We start from the raw sequence: 18,542 nt of genomic DNA, 5'->3' as shown, positions 1-18,542 counted from the left end.
AAATCAAGCTTATTATCATGGGACTTTTCAGTTCTATCAACAATAATAAATCCTTATAGCAATTCTTTTTAAATAAAGCAGTGCGTCCTGTCCAAAGGGCTTGGGGTGGGTAACAATTACTGGTACCCCTCTCCTTCCCATTTCCACTTCTGTAGTTCTTTCCTAGGAGTGTTCCAGACTTCTGATATCAATCCCACTCCTTTAACTCTCTTACAATTTAGCGATTTCCCCCTTAGGCTCAATCAATGCTTGCCATTCTCACAGGTAGTCAATCCCATATCTGTGCTTTAGCCTCTTTCCTCCCCAATCATTTTGTGATTTATTAAAAACAGCTGCAGCTCAGAATTCTCTCCACTCCAAATGGAATCAAAGAATCTATACTGCTAACAGTCCTCAACTGGCCGGTGATCTAATGCAGAGGCTGCAAGTTCTTTTTCCAACACAGAAGATGCAGCTGTAACTCAGGCAAGCGTGCCAACTCTAGGTGGGTGGAGGTGCCATCAGCCCCCTCACTATCCCTTAGCAAGGGGGCTCAGCCCCCCTAATATTGAGGGGGCAGAGGAGGCTGAGCCGCCAAGGCCTGTGCAGCGCAGCATCCAAAGCATGTTCATTCTGAGTACGAGAGAAGAGGAGCTTCAGCCATTAAAGCTGTCTGTGGCACTGGGCAAGGCTTCCGTGAGCCGCAAGGCACCCCAATCTTCGCCCCAAGGTGCCACCTCTGACCTCAGCTTTATTCAGTGAGTGAATACTCGCAATTGAACCAAGAAAGAAGGGTGCTTGTCTGTAAGTCATGCTCCTGGTTCTTGGTCATTATAATGATAGGGTTGAAAATCACCTGTCAAAAACTTTTCTACTAATAATGGACTTGCGTACACACACGATTTCAGGCAAAATTTCAAATCCATTAGCCGGTATGACAAAAATATGTTACAAATCAGTGATCTGGACTATAGTATGCTACCCTTAATAATAATAAATCATGCTGTGCTATGTAAAAGACTCTTGAAGAATAAATGCAGGTGGCTTAGATGAGACAATTGTATTTTTTAAACAGCATGTAGGAAACTGAATTGAGAGTTTCATTGGGCTAGCACTTTTAGAGGAGGTTTGTGCCAAGGAGCTAATTATGTAAGCATCAGACAAAAGATGAGTCCAGTCACTAAAGAAAAGGAACACAAGGAAACACTGCTACAAAAGTAATCTATATAGGTAGGTAGGGAATTTTTCTTATTTTTGTTTTCTGAATGCAAGTCATGGTTTTGCTTTGAATAACCTTGGTTTACAAACATTTTAGAACAAAACTGATTACCTTTCTAGTGTTGGCAGAGGCAACAGTGTTCACAGTCTTGGTTGCAACTGGGCTTTCAGCTAATGTGCTCGACTCCATCTATAAGTAAGCCAGTAAACAAATAAAATGAGTGCATTGAACATGCTCACTAAGAAAGCTAAATGGCTCAATATGTAATAAATTGTTTCCCTAAAGATATATTTTCAAGACAAGGGATTATTCCTTCAGCTGAATCCCACAAGATTCTAGATGAGTGTTTGTGTGTCCCAGTTGCATTAGGCAGAGGTCAATCAGTTTGGCAAATGCACTGGCTAAGTATCCACCTCAACCAGCCCACCTACTAGTTGAACTCACAATTGGGTCGGAAATGGATCAAGTGTGCCGTTCATGCGAATGCCGCATCATGGAAGGGGTGCTATGGCCCCCATGTGGGCTCTTGGACACTACTGCTCCTTCCCAGATCCTTTTAACAGGCTACCCTGATGTTAAAGGATGTTAAAGCCACTCAGTGGCTTATCTACCAAAGTCATGACGTTTTGTTGTTGTTGTTTAGTCGTTTAGTCGTGTCCAACTCTTTGTGACCCCATGGACCAGAGCACGCCAGGAACTCCTGAGTTCCACTGCTTCCCACAGTTTGGTCAAACTCATGCTTGTAGCTTCGAGAACACTGTCCAACCATCTCGTCCTCTGTTGTCCCCTTCTCCTTGTGCCCTCCATCTTTCCCAACATCAGGGTCTTTTCCAGGGAGTCTTCTCTTCTCATGAGGTGGCCAAAGTATTGGAGTCTCAGCTTCAGGATCTGTCCTTCCAGTGAGCACTCAGGGCTGATTTCCTAAGAATGGATAGGTTTGATCTTCTTGCAGTCCGCGGGACTCTCAAGAGTCTCCTCCAGCACCATAATTCAAAAGGATCAATTCTTCGGCGATCAGCCTTCTTTATGGTCCAGCTCTCACTTCCATACATCACTACTGGGAAAACCATAGCTTTAACTATACGGACCTTTGTCTCTGCTTTTTAAGTTGCTGGACGTTTTGTTACCTGCCAACAATTCTATAACTATGTCCTCAAACTGTACAGCCTGGATGGTCCGAACTCCTTGTCAAGGAGCTCCATGTGGGCAAGAGGCCGGGCCTCACTCCCTTTTATGGGGGAAGGTGGTCCCGGTTGTCCCCAGGCCCCTAACCCCACAACACTCACCCAATTGGGAAGTTTAGCATGCCAGCTGGAAAGGCAGGTCTTGCATTCCTCACCCCCAGCTGTGTGAAGTGAACCCTCCAGCTCCCAGCCTACCATGCTGGGCAGCAAATGGCAGACCCCGCAAGATCACAGCAAGGGAATATTTTGAGCCTGTGTGAATTGCTCCCCTAAAACCAGTTTTCATTGACCTGAGATTAATTCACCCAGAAGTAAGATGGTTAAAAAGGTTTGCAAACCTGTTGTTTTAGCTCATTTGTCTTTTCTTTTAGATTTTCCTTGTTTGTCATCTGTTTCTGTTCTGCTTCTTGCTTGTCCTCAAAATTACCAGAATTTTGTGCTTTCCCCTTTAGTGAGTCTTCCTGTCAAGTGGAAAAAGGAGCTATGGTAGCTGAGCAAAGCAATAAAAATAGTGACTGACTTTGTCAAATGTATCCTATATAGTTATTCTTTTTAGCTTTAATTACGCCAGTAGCTTTTAACACAATAAAATAAAATATAATACATTGAAAACCAAAACTACAAGTGAACGGACATAAATTAATAAAGACACAGCAGCATCTGAAACACAAAATTGAGATAAAAAATTAAAGTAGGTGTGGGGAACCTCCAACCCTCCAGATGTTTCTGAACTACAACTCCCATTATCCACTGGCTTGGGACAGGTGGAAGTGATCATCTAAAAATGGACTATTTACACATGCTTTTTTAAAAGGATGATGATGATGATGATTTATTGAATTTATATACTGCTCTATACCTGGAGGTCTCAGGGCAGTTCACAGAACAAACTCAAAATATAAAGCCACAAAATATATAATCAAAATAAAAACAACCCAATAACCCCCCCCCTTTCAAGGCTTAGAGGGAAAAGAGTTACAAACAGGCCTCATAAATTTCATTTTTATTTTATTGACATTTATGAGGCTACGTAAAGCAGGACTCTTCTGGGTAGATCAACTGTGTTGACCTTTGGAGGCATATTAATCTATTTTTTGCCATCGAAATAGGTTATGAGTCACATGGTAGCTACCCTAATGATCACAGTGTCGGATGGGACATACATATTGCAGGGACTACTGTAAATAGACAAAATTCAGCTGTAGAGATCTTCTACTGTTTTGTGAATTATGATTACATAATTTGTTGTTTGAATTGCTCTTTTGGGGACGCCATTTTATTCTGTTCTGGTTGGTGTCTGGAACATTTTTATTTATGGTTGGTGCCTGGAACGATTTTCTTTATTTAGAAAAGCAGCATATAAATGCTTTAAAATAAAGAGCCCATTGAGTTTGCATGCCCAGGCTACTACAGTTAAAGAAAGGACTTGGACAATCACCTTGGGTTCAAAGTAGGTCTCAACTTTATGGATTACAGATGTGAGTGAGCTGGACATGGCACTGGACATCTCCTGTTTTATCCAGCCTGCCTGCTGGACAATTGGGGGGGGGGTCAAACCTGTTAAAGGATGACCTATAACATGCACCAGATACAATCTGACTAGTTTGCCATGCTGGGAAGTGCTTATGGCCCTCAGTCCCCACTTGGGTGTTTGGCCAGAAGCACCTCCCCTGAGATATCCTGCTTCCATGGAGGTAGATGGAAGAGGCCTGAATCTTCACCTCCAACAAAGACTAAGAGTCATACCCAATGCCATAGCCATCAAAGCTGTGATGGTTGCTAGGAGGAAGGCAAGAAACCCCAGACAGACACAAATCAGCCTGAGGGCAAAATTCCCCTCCGACCCTGAATATGTCAATTGAAGCAATCCATATTTGTTCTAAGCACAGGGGCATATAGAATTGGTGTACAGTACACAAATCAAATATAGGTTCCAATATGGAAAATTAATTACCCCAAGCTTGTCTTCAAGTTCTGTTAAGGAGCTACACAGTTCACTGATAGAATCAAGAACTTCTTTGTGTTTCACTCCTATTTTCTCAATGTATTTCTTTCCATCTTCAATACCTGTAGTTTACAAAAAATTGAGCAGGAGTACAACATTTATATTAGCCCGATGTAGTAAAAATGTATCTAGCTTTAGGTTCAGACTTTTAATATATATATTTTTACAGTATAGACCGACATCTCTATATAACAAAGTGCATAATTTCTTATCACGGGAGGAATTCAGCATCACATTCTTCTAATCATTCCTTCAGTGTGAGCATTTCTGTTTGCCAGACAGAAGAATCCCCCCCTCTCTGTTCCAGAGGTAATTTGGTGGGAGTCGGGATAATGAATGCAGAGGGGACGTGCGATTGATGGCAGCAGCAAGCAGGAGATTGGCAGTGGTGATTGGGCGGGTGATTGGTAGCTGCGGCAAGGCCTGATGGCGATTGGCTGTGGCTGCGGCAATTGGGCAGGCGATTGGCAACTGCGGCAAGTGGGCGGGTGGGCTGTTGGTGGTGGCGAGCGGGCAGACAATTGGCTGCGGCGAGGTGTGCGATTGGCAGTGGCTGTGGCAAGTGATCGGCAGTGGTGGGCTGGCGGACTGAGCGACTGGCGGAAGTGACCTCCCCCACTCCCCCCAAAAGCTAAACAACTTAATTTCGGGTTAAAAAAATAGGGGTCCTCTTATACACAGAAAAATACAGTAAGCTCATCTCCCTTCTTCCCCCAAAATGTACATAGAAGTTTCAAAATAATAGGTTCTTACCATATAAGTCTTTAGCGAGGTTTGTAATCTGCTGAATTCTTTCCTCTTGCTGAGGAACCATCGGCTCAACAAACTTGTTGAATTGCTTGTAAAGTGTTTCTACTGCCTCCCTCGTCTTACACTCTGATGAATATTTTTCAACTCTAACTACTGTAGCACTTGCTTCTTCACACCAAAATAGACACTATGAGAGAAATGAAACAGAAAATCCCAGTATATTAAAACATATTTTCCAGTTAAATCACTGATGGCTCAATCAACGATGTCAAACCATGTCTAATCCTTTCCATAATGCTAATTGTTGTGTTTTTATTTTGGGGTTCGTGTGATCTTTACCGATATTCAAGAGTACATGGCAAAAAACTATCCCAAAACTGAACCCTGCTGCTTAATTTAGAAAAAGCCATTATATTATCGATAGCCTATAACTTTAAATAGGGTGTGTGTGTGGTTCACATATGCTAACAAAAAGAGTCAAAGTAAGAAATACAATGCAAATTCAACATTCAACACCAAAAGAATACTATGGTGACAACCTATTACTATTACCATTAATGATAAAAATTCTACCTTTTAAGTAACATAATTAAACAACAATAAATATAAGAATCACAAATCAAATCATATGCAAAACATTAATATGCATCAAGATGGAACATCAGAATGCAATATAATGCAGAAAGTCTCATACATATTACAAAAACAGTCACAAAAATCATTTCCATACACATTCACTCTTCACTCTACACAACACTACACAACACAATCAAACACACAACCGCCATTTACATAATCACTCAACAATCACTCAATAAACAAGTCTTGAAGTCTGGGGTGTGAACAGGCATTAGATGAATGAGAACTATTATAGTCATTTTAACTCCAGGTTCTTTCCACAAAGTCTCTGGTCCATTTAAAAAAAGTCTGAAATGATGGATGAGATGCACATAGGCAATGTACATTAGTCCCATACCTCGAACTGGCCCCTTAACACATCTGTAAAGTGCATTTGTGGTTTTTGTATACCTCTTCCATCATCTGCTGCAGACGCTCCATGAGATCCAAATTTTGTTTGTAATCCTCCATAATCTTGCCAAATTCACTCAGATGTTTCTCTAATTCGTTGATTGAGCCAGAGAGTATCTCAGCTTTATCACTAGGCTGAGTTGCTAAGGAATCTAATATTTTCTTCTTTAGATTATCAGTCTTCTTTCTCAGTACCTGTTCCAAGGAATACAGTAAGAATATTCAGAAATTCTAAAAGGTATTTTAGAAACGTTCAAGAGAGCAAAAACTTACTCTATCTGAAATCGCCACAGATAACTGAAAAGCACAGGAAACAAACACACATTTCTGTATTTAATAGGTATTTACAACTTCTATGGAACTGAAAACTTTTTAATTAGTCTCTGAAAGCACAGCTTGGCCATTACTGCTCTACATCGTCTGGTTAGCTTGGTGGGGCTGATAGCTAGGTGGTAGATTTCTCCCTAGCATTTTAGGCCATACCTGCACAATATATTTAAAGAATTTTGATACCACTTTAACAACCATGGCTTCCTTTCACTATTGGTCTTGGCTTTTGTTGATTTAAAAGCATGTCTATGACCCTTTCAACAGGAATATCATATAATAATTGCATAATGCTTTGAAGACAGAAGTGAAATGTTGAGTCAGTTTTGAACTTGAAACACACACACACACACAATACCCTAAGCCAATTGCTAAAAGAAAAAGGATGTGTGACCTTTGGTGTTCTGTTTCATCAGCTGTGATATGAAAACTATCTGCTGAATGTTGTCAGTCATCATGGTGCATCTTTGAGATACATATCATGCAGGCCATGACTCAACAACTATAATTGTTACCTGCATTTTTTCAGAATACGCATCAACTTGCTGAATCTGAATTCTCAGAGTCTTCAGATTTCGCGCTTTTTCAGTTTTCTTGCTATAGTTGAATTTCATGTTATTGAATTTCTTTTTGAGGTCTTTAAATGATTCTCTGAGCTGAAAACAAACCATTATTTATGAGTGATTATTAACAGTGATATAAAACAAAGAACCCGTACAGAGTTAAATAAAAAAAGTTATTTATACTGCAGTCCTATCTATTCAAAAGTATGTCCCACTGAGTGTAGAACCACAATTACCCAGGACTCAGGAGTAAAGCCCCAGTTGAATTCAAAAGTACGTACTTCAGAATATTTATGTGGTTAGGATTACACTCAATGTACTTCCTGAAAACATGGGCCCCCCCCCAAAAAAGGGAGACAATCTCTCTCTCTGTGAAAGCATGCAAACCATTTAAATGCACTACAAATATTTATTATTCTGAGAACACAGTACTCTGAAAGGAAATAAGTTCCCAGGCCGAAATTTCTAAAAACTACCATGTGGAAATAGCTGATGCACATCATCACCACTAAGAAGAAGTGTCAAAACTTGTAACTCCACAAAAATGCTATAATAGTACGAATGTGTACTATTTTCCGCTTGATGCAGAAGTGAGTTTCAAGACTACTCCTCCATTGCTATTTTCAAAGAGGGCAGGGAGTAGCCCCAAGCTGATGTTCCCCTGAAACTCTTCTGCTCGTTTCCAACAGGACTGCAGACTCTGCAACATCTGCAGTGTATATTTTCCACTGCATCCTCGTTTCTTACTTTCTTGGAGGTCTTAAAATATAATATATGTTTGTTTCATTTTGGCCTTGCCACGTGAGCTCTAGTTTCTGACCATCAACACGATGGATGATGTCCGTCATCTAGCAACTACTGGGATGAAACTCTAGGGCACAGAATTTGATACCCACTTGAGCTTTCATAAAGGTGTCTTTGGAAAGGAATGAATAGCCTTTTGAATTTTTCTGGCAAATTAGCACTGTGCTGCAAAACTAAATGCCATGGGATGGAAGCAGATAAATCCATGCTTTTCCAGTATTTTCATGTGCTCCTTGCCAAAATAGGCAGCAGGACACCTCGTGGAGTGTGCTCGATTGATCCCAAATAACCAAATATATTTTCATTTTTACTAGCTTGAGATCTTGGGGCTTCTTGATTATTTCTGAACCAAATTTGTGTCCTATTTTTAATGGGAAGGGGAAGGCCACACCCTGGTGCTGGAGCTGGGAGAGGCCGCAAGCCGATAAGCCTCCAGGGAGACGGGTGTGTATGTTGCTGGAATGCACAAACAGAAGTGGAGAAAGATGGAAGCTTTTCTAAGAAGTTGCAGCTATCCATGATTTTTTTAAAAAGGGCAGAGGGTGACTAATGGAAAGAGGAGGAGAGCATGACTGGGGACCCACCAATTTAAGGCAAACTGGAAAGGAACGCACTGAAGCCCTGTCTTGAAATGAGGGTTGGGGAGGAACAAAGGGCTTTGCCAATCTGCTTCTCTCCACCTAAGTCTCCGTGTACAGTCTACCTTCAAAGCAGACTTCCCCCCTTGAAGAATTCTGCGCATTGTAGTTTGTTGAGGGTTGCTGGGAACTGTAACTCTGTGAATGGTAAACTAGGGTGCCGGGAATCCTTTGAAGGAAAAGATGAGCTCTGAATGTGCTTTAAAGGTATAGTACAATCTCGCGCTTAGACCGCAGGGCATTGTGGGAAGTAGATGGGAAGACACGGCCTCCCACCCCAGTCCTCCACAACATTCCGTTGCTGTCAAAAATAATTCCAAAGTATTATTGTCTATTCTAAGCTGTGTTTGCCTCTGCATACCCTTAGTGAAAATGATCTCTTGGTGTATTCCCTGGGATATGGTACTGGGCTTTGATGTGGGAATCCAGTGTTCAAATCCTGGCTTAGACTTGAAGCTTACTAGGCAAATAATGCCAAGTCCAAGATGCCAGATGGAGCTCCAGCAATCTCTCTAAACAGGTTTCTCCCTGGACTTCAAGGAACTGGAGTGATTGTTTCTCATCGTGGCTTACCGCAGAGTTGTTGCAAAGATAAAGTTTTTGTTAATATATGCCTAACCTTTATATAGGGCAGGAAAGAGAGCTAAATAAGTACCACACTCCTACTCATGATCCACACTCACACCAGCCCAGAATAAATGCACTTTAAACTTGAGTGTATGTGTGAGACATCTTTGAGTGCTGTCTTTACTTTCAGTTATAAATAACGCCTCCTTTTCAATATTTCATTATCAGTTGGAGGTCCTAATTATCATTATCAGTTTATCACAAACTGAATCAGTCACAACAGTCGTGTTTGGAGCCTCAGCTTCACCAAGAAACTGATTTTCAGTTTGTCGAAGTTGTCTTTTCCCCAAAAAGTGAAATTTGTACACTGTAGGTGATGAAAGGAATCCTTTGACCGAGACATACGTCAACAAGAGAATTCTCTTTAACAATACGTGTCAATTCACCACCGTTCATTAATTAATTAATTAATCAATCTCTCCCTCTCTCTTTTTTGGCAAAGATGCATGAAATGAGATCTTGTTTCAGAAGAAACTGCTTGTATGCCAAAAGATCTGCAGCTGCTGCCACTTTTCTCTTTTAGACTTAATGGGAAATCTTAAAGCTCAGATTTAGACCCTTACATTGTCCTCTGTCATGTCTTCAGCTCCAACTCAGCACATGTCCCAGGCAAAGGAATGAATAGTTCTGCTTCAAGAGTGGAATTCTTTTGTGGTAGGAGAGCAATACTGCTAAGTGCTGAATTGGTCAGCATGGTCTCCTCCTAACATACCTGTTTTGTTTCCGTTCTCTTCTCCAACATACCTGCTATATTTTGGTTGCCTTTGACTGACCTGTGTAAACATCAAATAGTGGAACAAGTGCACTGGCAAGGTGGGGCAGGTGAAGCTGGTAGACTTGATGTGGCCCTACTTAAAAATAAGGCAAAAGAGAAACCTCTGCATGCATCTAACACTCCAGTACTTAGTCACCTGGAAAAAGTAAACTCCCCTCTGATTCCAATAGTAAGCAAACCTTGGGGAGCCTTCTAAGCATTTAATGAGCAATAGAATTACACCACTGTAGCTGCCATGCTTTCAGCAAATTGTAATAATAAAATTTGCTGAAACCACAACGCCAACAGAAATGTATATATGCACTTGATTGCTTGTAAGGACTGCCCTTGGCTGTCCAATAAATTTTAACATGATATGGGGGAAAGGGTCATTTGAGTTAGCCACTCACTCTTCTAATTATTGAAAAGTAGAATTGATTTTAATCAACTTTGCCCTCTAAGAAGCTTTTCTAGTGCCTTATAGACAAAATTTGTGCAGCTGTCCTGAAATATAGCTGCTTTGTCTTAGGTGAGGAATGATGGAGGGGATATGTGATGACAACTGCTGTGATTTATCACACAAGAAGGAGAAAACAAATAATAGAGAACAGGACACTGTTTTAATGATCTGGTTGTCATGGTTCACAAACAAAACAGAGCAACTCACGTTTTTACCACTCGTCTAGGAAAAAGGCTTTCAGGGACCAACCATTTAATTTGGCGTTATCTCCCTAACTGATTAATGGGGGACGTTTATCTAAAACAAAGGCAATATGCAATTTAGAACAAGACTTCCACTATAGATGAAGACAAAAGAAACAGTTTTCAACTTGTGGCAGGGTTCGGCTAAGTTGTTGTGTGGGTGGAACAAGGTCTGCTCATGCAATGGGATGTTTCTCGCCTCTCCTCCCCCTGCCCCCCCCCAGGAATATTATGCTCAGTGGCGGAGCTTCATGCTCTGGCACCAGGGGGTGGAGAGCAGGCGGGGGCGGGACTGGTGTGCATCCTGGGGGCGTGGCAAATCACCTGCGGGGGCATGGTGCCCAGTGCAGGCAGGGGAGCAGCCCACCGGGATCGCGCTGCCAGGAAAACACTACCCAAAGTCTTGCCCAGATGACAAATTATTTTTAATTGCATAGTCCTCTGGATTTAAAACTGCAGTCCATAAATATGTTTCGCCCTGTACAAGTTTCATGACAGGTTTAGTGGCTTTTCTCCTCTTTGTCGCAGGACTAAACAATGAAAGGCAAGGATGGCTACGATAAGTACTTCTAGGCTGCTGTATACTGAGAGCAAAGTAAGGAAGGTGCTGGTTGGAGACTGTTTCTGTGCCTGGAGATACAGAAACTCCCTAACAGAAGAATGAAACCAAACCTTGGCACCACTCAGGTGAAATTCACAACTTCATACAATGGTCAGTTTCACGCTTCTGTTGAGCTCAACCAGCTGGCTCAGAGGAATCAGATTCATCAAGGGAGGTGGAATTAACAGGAAGGTGAAAGAGATGGTGAGTTTGATTCTCCTGCTAAGGACTGGAAACTAGCCGAGTGCAGACAAGCTGATTGGGAAAAGTGAAATGTGATCACTAGATGTGTTATGCAGACAAGCTGAGAATAGTACCAGTTGAGAGGACAGGGGGTGGAGAGAATCGCACTTAGACACAGACATATGCATATGTCCTCATAATTAGGGTATAAGATGTTCAACTTTCCACTGCATGACACAGAGAAGATGAAGCTTCTAATAATCTGAAAGCGTAAGAAAAACGATGGTACATTATTGACATACTGACACACCTAATTATGTTTAGAGAACTGCAGAGGTTTCTCATATCTAAAGGGACTTTCTGCTTGTTTTTCTTGAACTATTGCCCTCCATTCTTCGTAGCAAACTGATTTTGAAATGAAGGAAACTTTGAAATAAGCAATCCATGATATGGCATTAGAGAGGGGCGTCAACTGTTCCAAGAACAAAAGTCCTTCTGATGATGTTCAAGCCTTTGGACAAGTAGCTATTTGGATGACAACAATTATTAATTTATCTACTATGTATCTATCTGCGGGAGTTGTTTGTTTGCATTTGGGCACCTCTTAGGATATCATAATCAAATTTTGCATGATTGTCCCTGAGATCAAGGAGCTGATGTTCATCTGTATTCTTTGGCTCCAACTGGATGCCATTTTGAATCAAGATGGTGGACTGAACATTTCAGTACTGCACTGATTTTAATCACTGATTTCAAATTCTTTGGTTTCTTAGAATTCCTGAGCAATGCTGGATACTAGTGTATCATAATGTTTGGAGGAGCTAAAAATCCATTTCACATGCTTCACTTGGCATCTGCGCTTCAGGCTGTGTACTAGAAGGCTACATTTCTGCTGTACCAAAATGCTGTTTGTGCTCAAAGTTCAGTTCAAATATCTCTGTAAGCCTATTCCACTTAACTGAACCACATAAAAGCCAAAGAACAAAACACATCTTTTCAGACTGTAGATGACACGCATGTATTTTTTTTTCCTTTTCACACATAAAAACTAATCTCTGTATAGTAAATTAGCATATTAGAAAGGAAGTATCAGGCACGCTAAATTAGAAACATCACGATAGCTTCATTGACTACATGCAGATAACTTTTTACATGGGACAAGAGGCATTTTTTAAAAATGAACTCTGCCCTCAGTATACCAACAGTCTGGCTGTAAACTGCAGAGAGCTGAGACCATTTCCAACCTATCTTCAAGAAAACAAGTGGCATCTCAAAAAATGGGTTTGTGAATCACACCCACCTCATAAACTTAACCAAATAAAGGTGAAAGGATAGCTCTACTGAAGACTACTAAACAGAAAGAAGTGAAAGGACACGATAGCTTTTGACCATTTAATATGCTTTTTTCACCAGACCTCACGTATTTCGTCTTTTGTGGTGCAGAAGTGGAGGATGTGCGACAAATCTTCCTCATATTTTTCAGCTTTGGAATCCCAGTTCACGCTGTCAGTTTCAAGGGTGTTGAGCTGCTGCTGCAGGTTCTTTACAGAAACATTAAAGGAATTCTAGAATGAGATGCAGAAATCAGGCTGAAAAAGTTGGCATCAGGGGCTGCAAACTGACCTATTTGTTACTTCAGGTTTGTTATTGTTTTTTAAAACCCTTCAATTTAAAATTAAGATATTTTACAGTAAGATTATGTTCTTCCAAGAGGTTGATGTGGTAACATTCTGGCAAGATTTGAAAATATGGGGCTCAGTTCTGCATCTACCTAAAAAGGCGTGAAGCTTGACATTGGCATAAACCTGGGGAAATATATTACCATCAGATTGTTCTAGTTAACTGTCTGATTTCGGTATTCTGAACCTGCTACAGTGTCTTCTTCTTTTCTGTGGCACCGCTTTGAGGGACAGGATTGAATCATGTGGCTACATCATGGAAGATACAGACAGAGAATCCCTCTGGACAAAGAAAACATGCCTCGTTGCTAATACTGAATGCAGAGGAGCAACTGAGCACTGGGTCTTTAAAACAAATTATAATCTATCATTTTGTTATTTTTATTGTGTTGTTACCATTGTGTACTCTTTATATTAGGCCCTCTATCAAACTGCACATTGAGGTACAATAGAAACATGCTTATTTGGTTTAAATGCCTGAGTCTAGTTCTACATTAGCTCTTCTTGAATGCTGAGGAATAGAAGAATATACAATTATGTGATGCTTGCTGAGCGATCCTGGCATTTAATCTCTCAGCCTGAAGGGATTTGGATGTTGCCTTTGGGTTAACTTGTAAATAGCCTAGCTCAGTCATAGAAATTGTCATACTATACAATATGGGGAAATAGGCAATTGTCAGGTTCAATCTCTGGTATCCTTCTAAATCTGTTGTAAACAGCCCAACCCAGAAGTAATGGAGAAAAGGAAGCACCATGCCCCGTTTATTATCCCTGCTTTCTTCCACTACTAGGGCCGTTCTGTTGACTTACAGGATGTTGCACTGCTGAAATTATATCCATTCCAAGAGTGAGCGCCAATTTGTACAGGTGCCTGATATGTGCGTGCTTCTCCTGAGCATTATTCAAGTGAATCTTAGCATGTGGAGTGTCGCTGGGCACATCTTTCGCTTCAGGGATCTTCAGTCCTCCTGATTTTATGAGGCCTTCAAGCTGAGAAGATTAACGTATTATGTTTCATTAACAACCATTCTTCTGTCCCTCCACTTTACAGTCACATACCATTATGTCTAAGCTCAAGACATACACAAATTTGGATCTGAATCCAGAGTTAGGAGCTGGTGTATGCTTTAGTGTGGTTATTATATAGTCATAGGTGCTTTGTTAAATGTGTTCATTTATGGGACACAGAATACACATGCAAGAGAATTTCTGAGGTTAAATAAATTCTTGCCAGGTTAGAGGTGACTATACTCACTTCCTCTTTGACATGATGGAATTTGATAGTCTTGTTGAAAATGTCATCATATTCTGCCATCTTTTCCTTTATCTCCTTATGGAGATGAATAAGCTCACTTACTTTCTCAGATTTTTCCATGTCAGGCACGCCTTTCAAGCTCAGCTGCTCTGATAACTTTAATGTGTATTCCACCTCAGCATTGAGTTGCTAACAAATCAGAGGCAAGAAGATTATTGAAACTTAAAGGGGAAACACACATATAATCCAAGCAAATCACTGTTGACTTCAAGCCATTTCTTCTTCCTCCTTTTCTGAATGTGGAGTTCACACCTAGCCTGTGAATCCCCGCCCCCCTATTTCCAAAGCTAAGCCCTAAGAGGCATAGGCAAACTTGGCCCTCCAGATGTTTTGGGACTACAACTCCCATCATACCCAGCCAACAGGACCAGTGGTCAGGGATGATGGGAACTGTAGTCCCAAAACAGACTTTTATTTCTGTTTGGGTTTTTTGTTCTTTGAAGCATGCAAAATATAACTGGGGAGTGGTTTCGTGACATTTCTGCCACTTAAGCTAATTTCCCCCCCACTTCCTTTCCACACAAAATGCTATGTTCAATACAAACTTTATAAACAGCTTCTAGATAACTATTTCCATAATAATAAATAAATAAATAATAAAACAAACTGACACATTTTTCAACTTCGTGCAAAACAGTTTCATAAACTTATACATGCGCACCCATCCACAATACCAAAAATGTGAAGTTCTCTCTGTCACAAAATTACTAAGCACAGCATTTCTGCTGAATTTAACATAGAGTGAAAAGTTTGCTTTGGGTACTTCTAGGAGCAAGCGCTTAGAAATGATTTGTTTCATATAAGGCGTGATGTGCTTAATTTCTCTTCTCACCTGAAACCGTGGCTTCATATGGTTAAATTTATTTTGCAGTTCTATAAGTACTGAGAGGTTACTCCCAAGATCAAGTGCTGTTGTAGACCTGAGCGCCTCCTGAAGAATGCTTAAGCTTTGGGTAGTCTACAATAAATAAATACAGATATGGTAATACATGCTGTTGAAGTAAGAAAAGGATCAGGATGTTTTTTGCAAAAATGCAAAATAAATCTCTATAGTATACAGTACTGGAGCAGTGACTGCCTGGCAACAACTCTCCCAGTGGAAGTGGTTTAGAGGCCCGCGCACAACCAGGACCCTCATTAAAAGGATCCCATTTCCAAATCTGTAAGAAGTCATTATTTTGGTGTGGCGGCACCTATTTTATTTATTTGCTTTGGCAGGCAACCTCCATATTGTTTTAAACACATTTAGAAAACTTTTTTATTTCAGCAATTCTAGACACATGTGCCCACATTTTTAAAACAAAAAAATAAGATATGCTAATTTTATCTGGAGTTTACTTAAAATTATCTTGCTGTTTTTGTTGTGAGCATCTCTTAGAGAGTTTTCTGATTAAGCGGCCTATACATTTTTAAATACTTAATACAATAAAAAATGTACTGCCATTAGGAATAAAGAGGGATTGTTTTAAAAGTTCAACTACTGTAGTTTATTATCCTTCTAAATATGCTTTGCTCATTCAGGATATTTCTTACTCGTGACAAGTATTGATTTTGATTCGGGGACTGTTAAATGTTTCTCTGATCAGCTTAGACAAAATCAAAATAACTGGTAGCCCGTAAGACTCCATAAAAACCGCAAGCAGAAAGTCAGGAACAACCACATATTCTTCACTTACTGTTTTAAATTGTTCATTAAATTTCCCACACTGCTGCTTGATGGATTTCACTTGATTCATATTAAGTTTCCACGTTGCCCACAGCTGTGTCAATTCTTCCTTCTCTTTGTTCAGAATGTCAATAGTATGTTCAGTTACTTGCACAACACTTCCCACATTGAGTATTAGATTCTCATTTATCTGTTAAATGAAGATTTAAGAAACTTCAACTTTTTTTCTGAGAGGGGTGGAATCTAATTTTTGATACTTCCAAATCCCCATAATAGTAAGGGCCAAGAAAAAGCCAAAATTTCCTTCAGCCTCCACTTTTAAGATACCAAGAACTCCCACTTTGTTGGTATAGAAAAGGAAGAGAAATCTGAACCCTATCTCTTCCATAATATTTTATTGCACATGGAAACAAAGCCCATGCAGTCTATAATGCCAGCCTTATCCCTAGCCTAACTAGCTTATTTTTCCTTTTTGCCATTTCATCATACTTCTCTTCGATGTCGGATAAATAAGCAAACAATCTCTCTTCTAAGCTTCCCTTCCTTGAGTTCTTACTTGTGTATGTGATTTCTCAATTGTAAGGTTAGTCCACTGTACATTGATGCTGGACCACATACATGTGATACTCAGATGGCTTCCTTGTTTTTGTCTATTAGTCCATTTAGCCCAATATTGTCTACAGTGATTGCCAGCTGTATCCAGAGATGCCTGCGATGCTTTATCCACAGCGCACATGCTCTACCACTGAGCTGTCTTTTGAGAAATGGTTCCATGTTTCCCTGATCCTTCCCAGATATTTTCAATATGTATATGTTTGGAAATATTTTGGGGGAAATGGCGCCAAGATTTTTAATGGCGGTCAATGCTGGAGTCAGCGAATAAAGCATCGCTGAGAGACTCACCATGTTTACTAAATTTAGAAAGTCATGTCCCATGTCTTGAGTGGAAAGAATCTTCTTTAAAACCATCTGCCACTGGTCGTCAGCCGACTGTAGCAAAGCCTCATTTTTAGCTTCACTATCTTCTTGCATGGCCTCCATTATATAGAATTCCTTCAGCCTCTGAGCATCACCTCCGACCTAAAGGGGTAGAAATAAGCGAGTGTAGGTAACCTGTACATTTATGTTGGAGTTTCTCTGTGATTAACTCTGGGCCTGTATAACCCTTGAATCCCTTCGCTGAAGTCAATGGAAAGTAAATAAAGCAATTGTTCAAGAACTCACTTTTCAAATTAATTTCATCCTTAGTTAGTTAAAATAGAAAGGGATGCCGTGCCAATTTTTCCCCAGTTTCACAACTCCAAACTTCAGAAAACTGGGAACAGGTGGGGATTTATCTTTGTAAAACTCTGGGCACTTCGTAGTCTCTTCTGAGATAGTTTTATTCCATTTAAAGGGACTTTGCCCAAGTGCATCATGGGATCATCAGCCCTCGCTTTTTAAACAGCCACTATATAATTATTTCCTGCGAGGGCTGATGATCCTTTAAATGAGCTTACTGTGCACTCTCCAATTCTCTGTGCCATCAGAAGTCTCAGGGGCAGCATTTACTAGGGTATGGCTCCCTTTGGTGGAGGCCTCGTCACTAGCAATGCTGAAAGTTTTTGTAATATCTGATTTACTTACACACTAAGTGGGGTGTCATTGTGGGTAGTGGTTTTTACACTGCTAGTGGCCTAGTGAGGCAGCAGACCTTCTAACTGCAATCAGATTGCTAGAGAGGTGTACCTGCCATGTCCCACTGTGTTTTCAGGGTTCAGCTCTCTGTCTCTGGGTGTTTCCAGATGACCTACTTATTTATCATTCATCCTAATTATTATTATTTTTGGCAGGGAGGTTACATGATGGCTTTCTCCAGTGTATTCCCCCATCACTCATCTTATTGCAAAAAGTTTGATCTTTTAAGAAAGTGGGCTTGTTGTCCAAGACCTCTCAAGGATTGTGAAACCTGAATTTGCCAGAATGCGATTGAATCCCAAATTGAAAACAGAGACTGTTTGAAAGCACCCTCTGTATCATTCTGTTTTCCTGTTTCTCTCATGCTCTCAAAGTGTAGTTTATTTTGGTAGTTTTCGCACTCAATCACATACACTCGCTTCTCAAATCAGGGAATCACCTTCTCATAGCTTTCACATTCAAATAGTTCCACAGATCTCTGAATCAAGAAACCATATTCTAAAAGCCAGTTCCTAGACAGAGACATTCGCTGAGTACTAAAGTAACATCTGCCAGACATTCTGGTCCTTCAAGAGACTTTTGTCAAATCTTAGACTCGGACCAAATATAGTCTTAGAACAAAACCACTGCAATAATTAATTCCCCCTACCAGGGATGCCAAGGCGCGGCTTCCGATTGGCTGCAGGAAGCTCCTGCAGCCAATCGGAAGCCACAGAACCCACGCCAGACATTCGGGTTCCAAAGAACGTTCTCAAACTGGAACATTCACTTCCAGGTTTGTGGCATTCAGGAACCAAAACATTTGACAAGGCGTTCCGACTTCCAAGGTACGACTGTAAA

General features: G+C 40.6%; 1 protein-coding gene across 7 annotated transcripts in view; it reads right to left on the bottom strand.

The window, feature by feature from the left end:
* The window catches only part of CCDC141 (coiled-coil domain containing 141), a 102,736-nt gene that overhangs the window by 20,238 nt on the left and 63,956 nt on the right, over positions 1 to 18,542 (bottom strand). For 5 of the 7 annotated variants that reach the window (XM_083495813.1, XM_083495811.1, XM_083495814.1 and 2 more), the window contains 12 exons: positions 16,929 to 17,105; positions 16,036 to 16,215; positions 15,192 to 15,317; positions 14,300 to 14,488; positions 13,855 to 14,034; positions 12,781 to 12,906; positions 7,009 to 7,149; positions 6,167 to 6,361; positions 5,141 to 5,324; positions 4,337 to 4,449; positions 2,721 to 2,843; positions 1,310 to 1,387 (listed from right to left, as the gene is read on the bottom strand). In XM_083495813.1, the coding sequence (XP_083351939.1) occupies positions 1,310 to 1,387; positions 2,721 to 2,843; positions 4,337 to 4,449; positions 5,141 to 5,324; positions 6,167 to 6,361; positions 7,009 to 7,149; positions 12,781 to 12,906; positions 13,855 to 14,034; positions 14,300 to 14,488; positions 15,192 to 15,317; positions 16,036 to 16,215; positions 16,929 to 17,105 (1,812 nt within the window). Of the gene's footprint in view, positions 1 to 1,309; positions 1,388 to 2,720; positions 2,844 to 4,336; positions 4,450 to 5,140; positions 5,325 to 6,166; positions 6,362 to 7,008; positions 7,150 to 12,780; positions 12,931 to 13,854; positions 14,035 to 14,299; positions 14,489 to 15,191; positions 15,318 to 16,035; positions 16,216 to 16,928; positions 17,106 to 18,542 lie in introns of all 7 variants that reach the window. The other 2 variants (XM_083495810.1, XM_083495815.1) reach the window with 1 other exon arrangement.

The sequence above is a fragment of the Podarcis liolepis genome (genome assembly GCF_965112155.1).
Source record: "Podarcis liolepis genome assembly, chromosome: 1".
NCBI lineage: Eukaryota > Metazoa > Chordata > Lepidosauria > Squamata > Lacertidae > Podarcis > Podarcis liolepis.
Note: the sequence above shows the minus strand (reverse complement) of the source record. Positions and strands in the feature narration are given on the sequence as shown.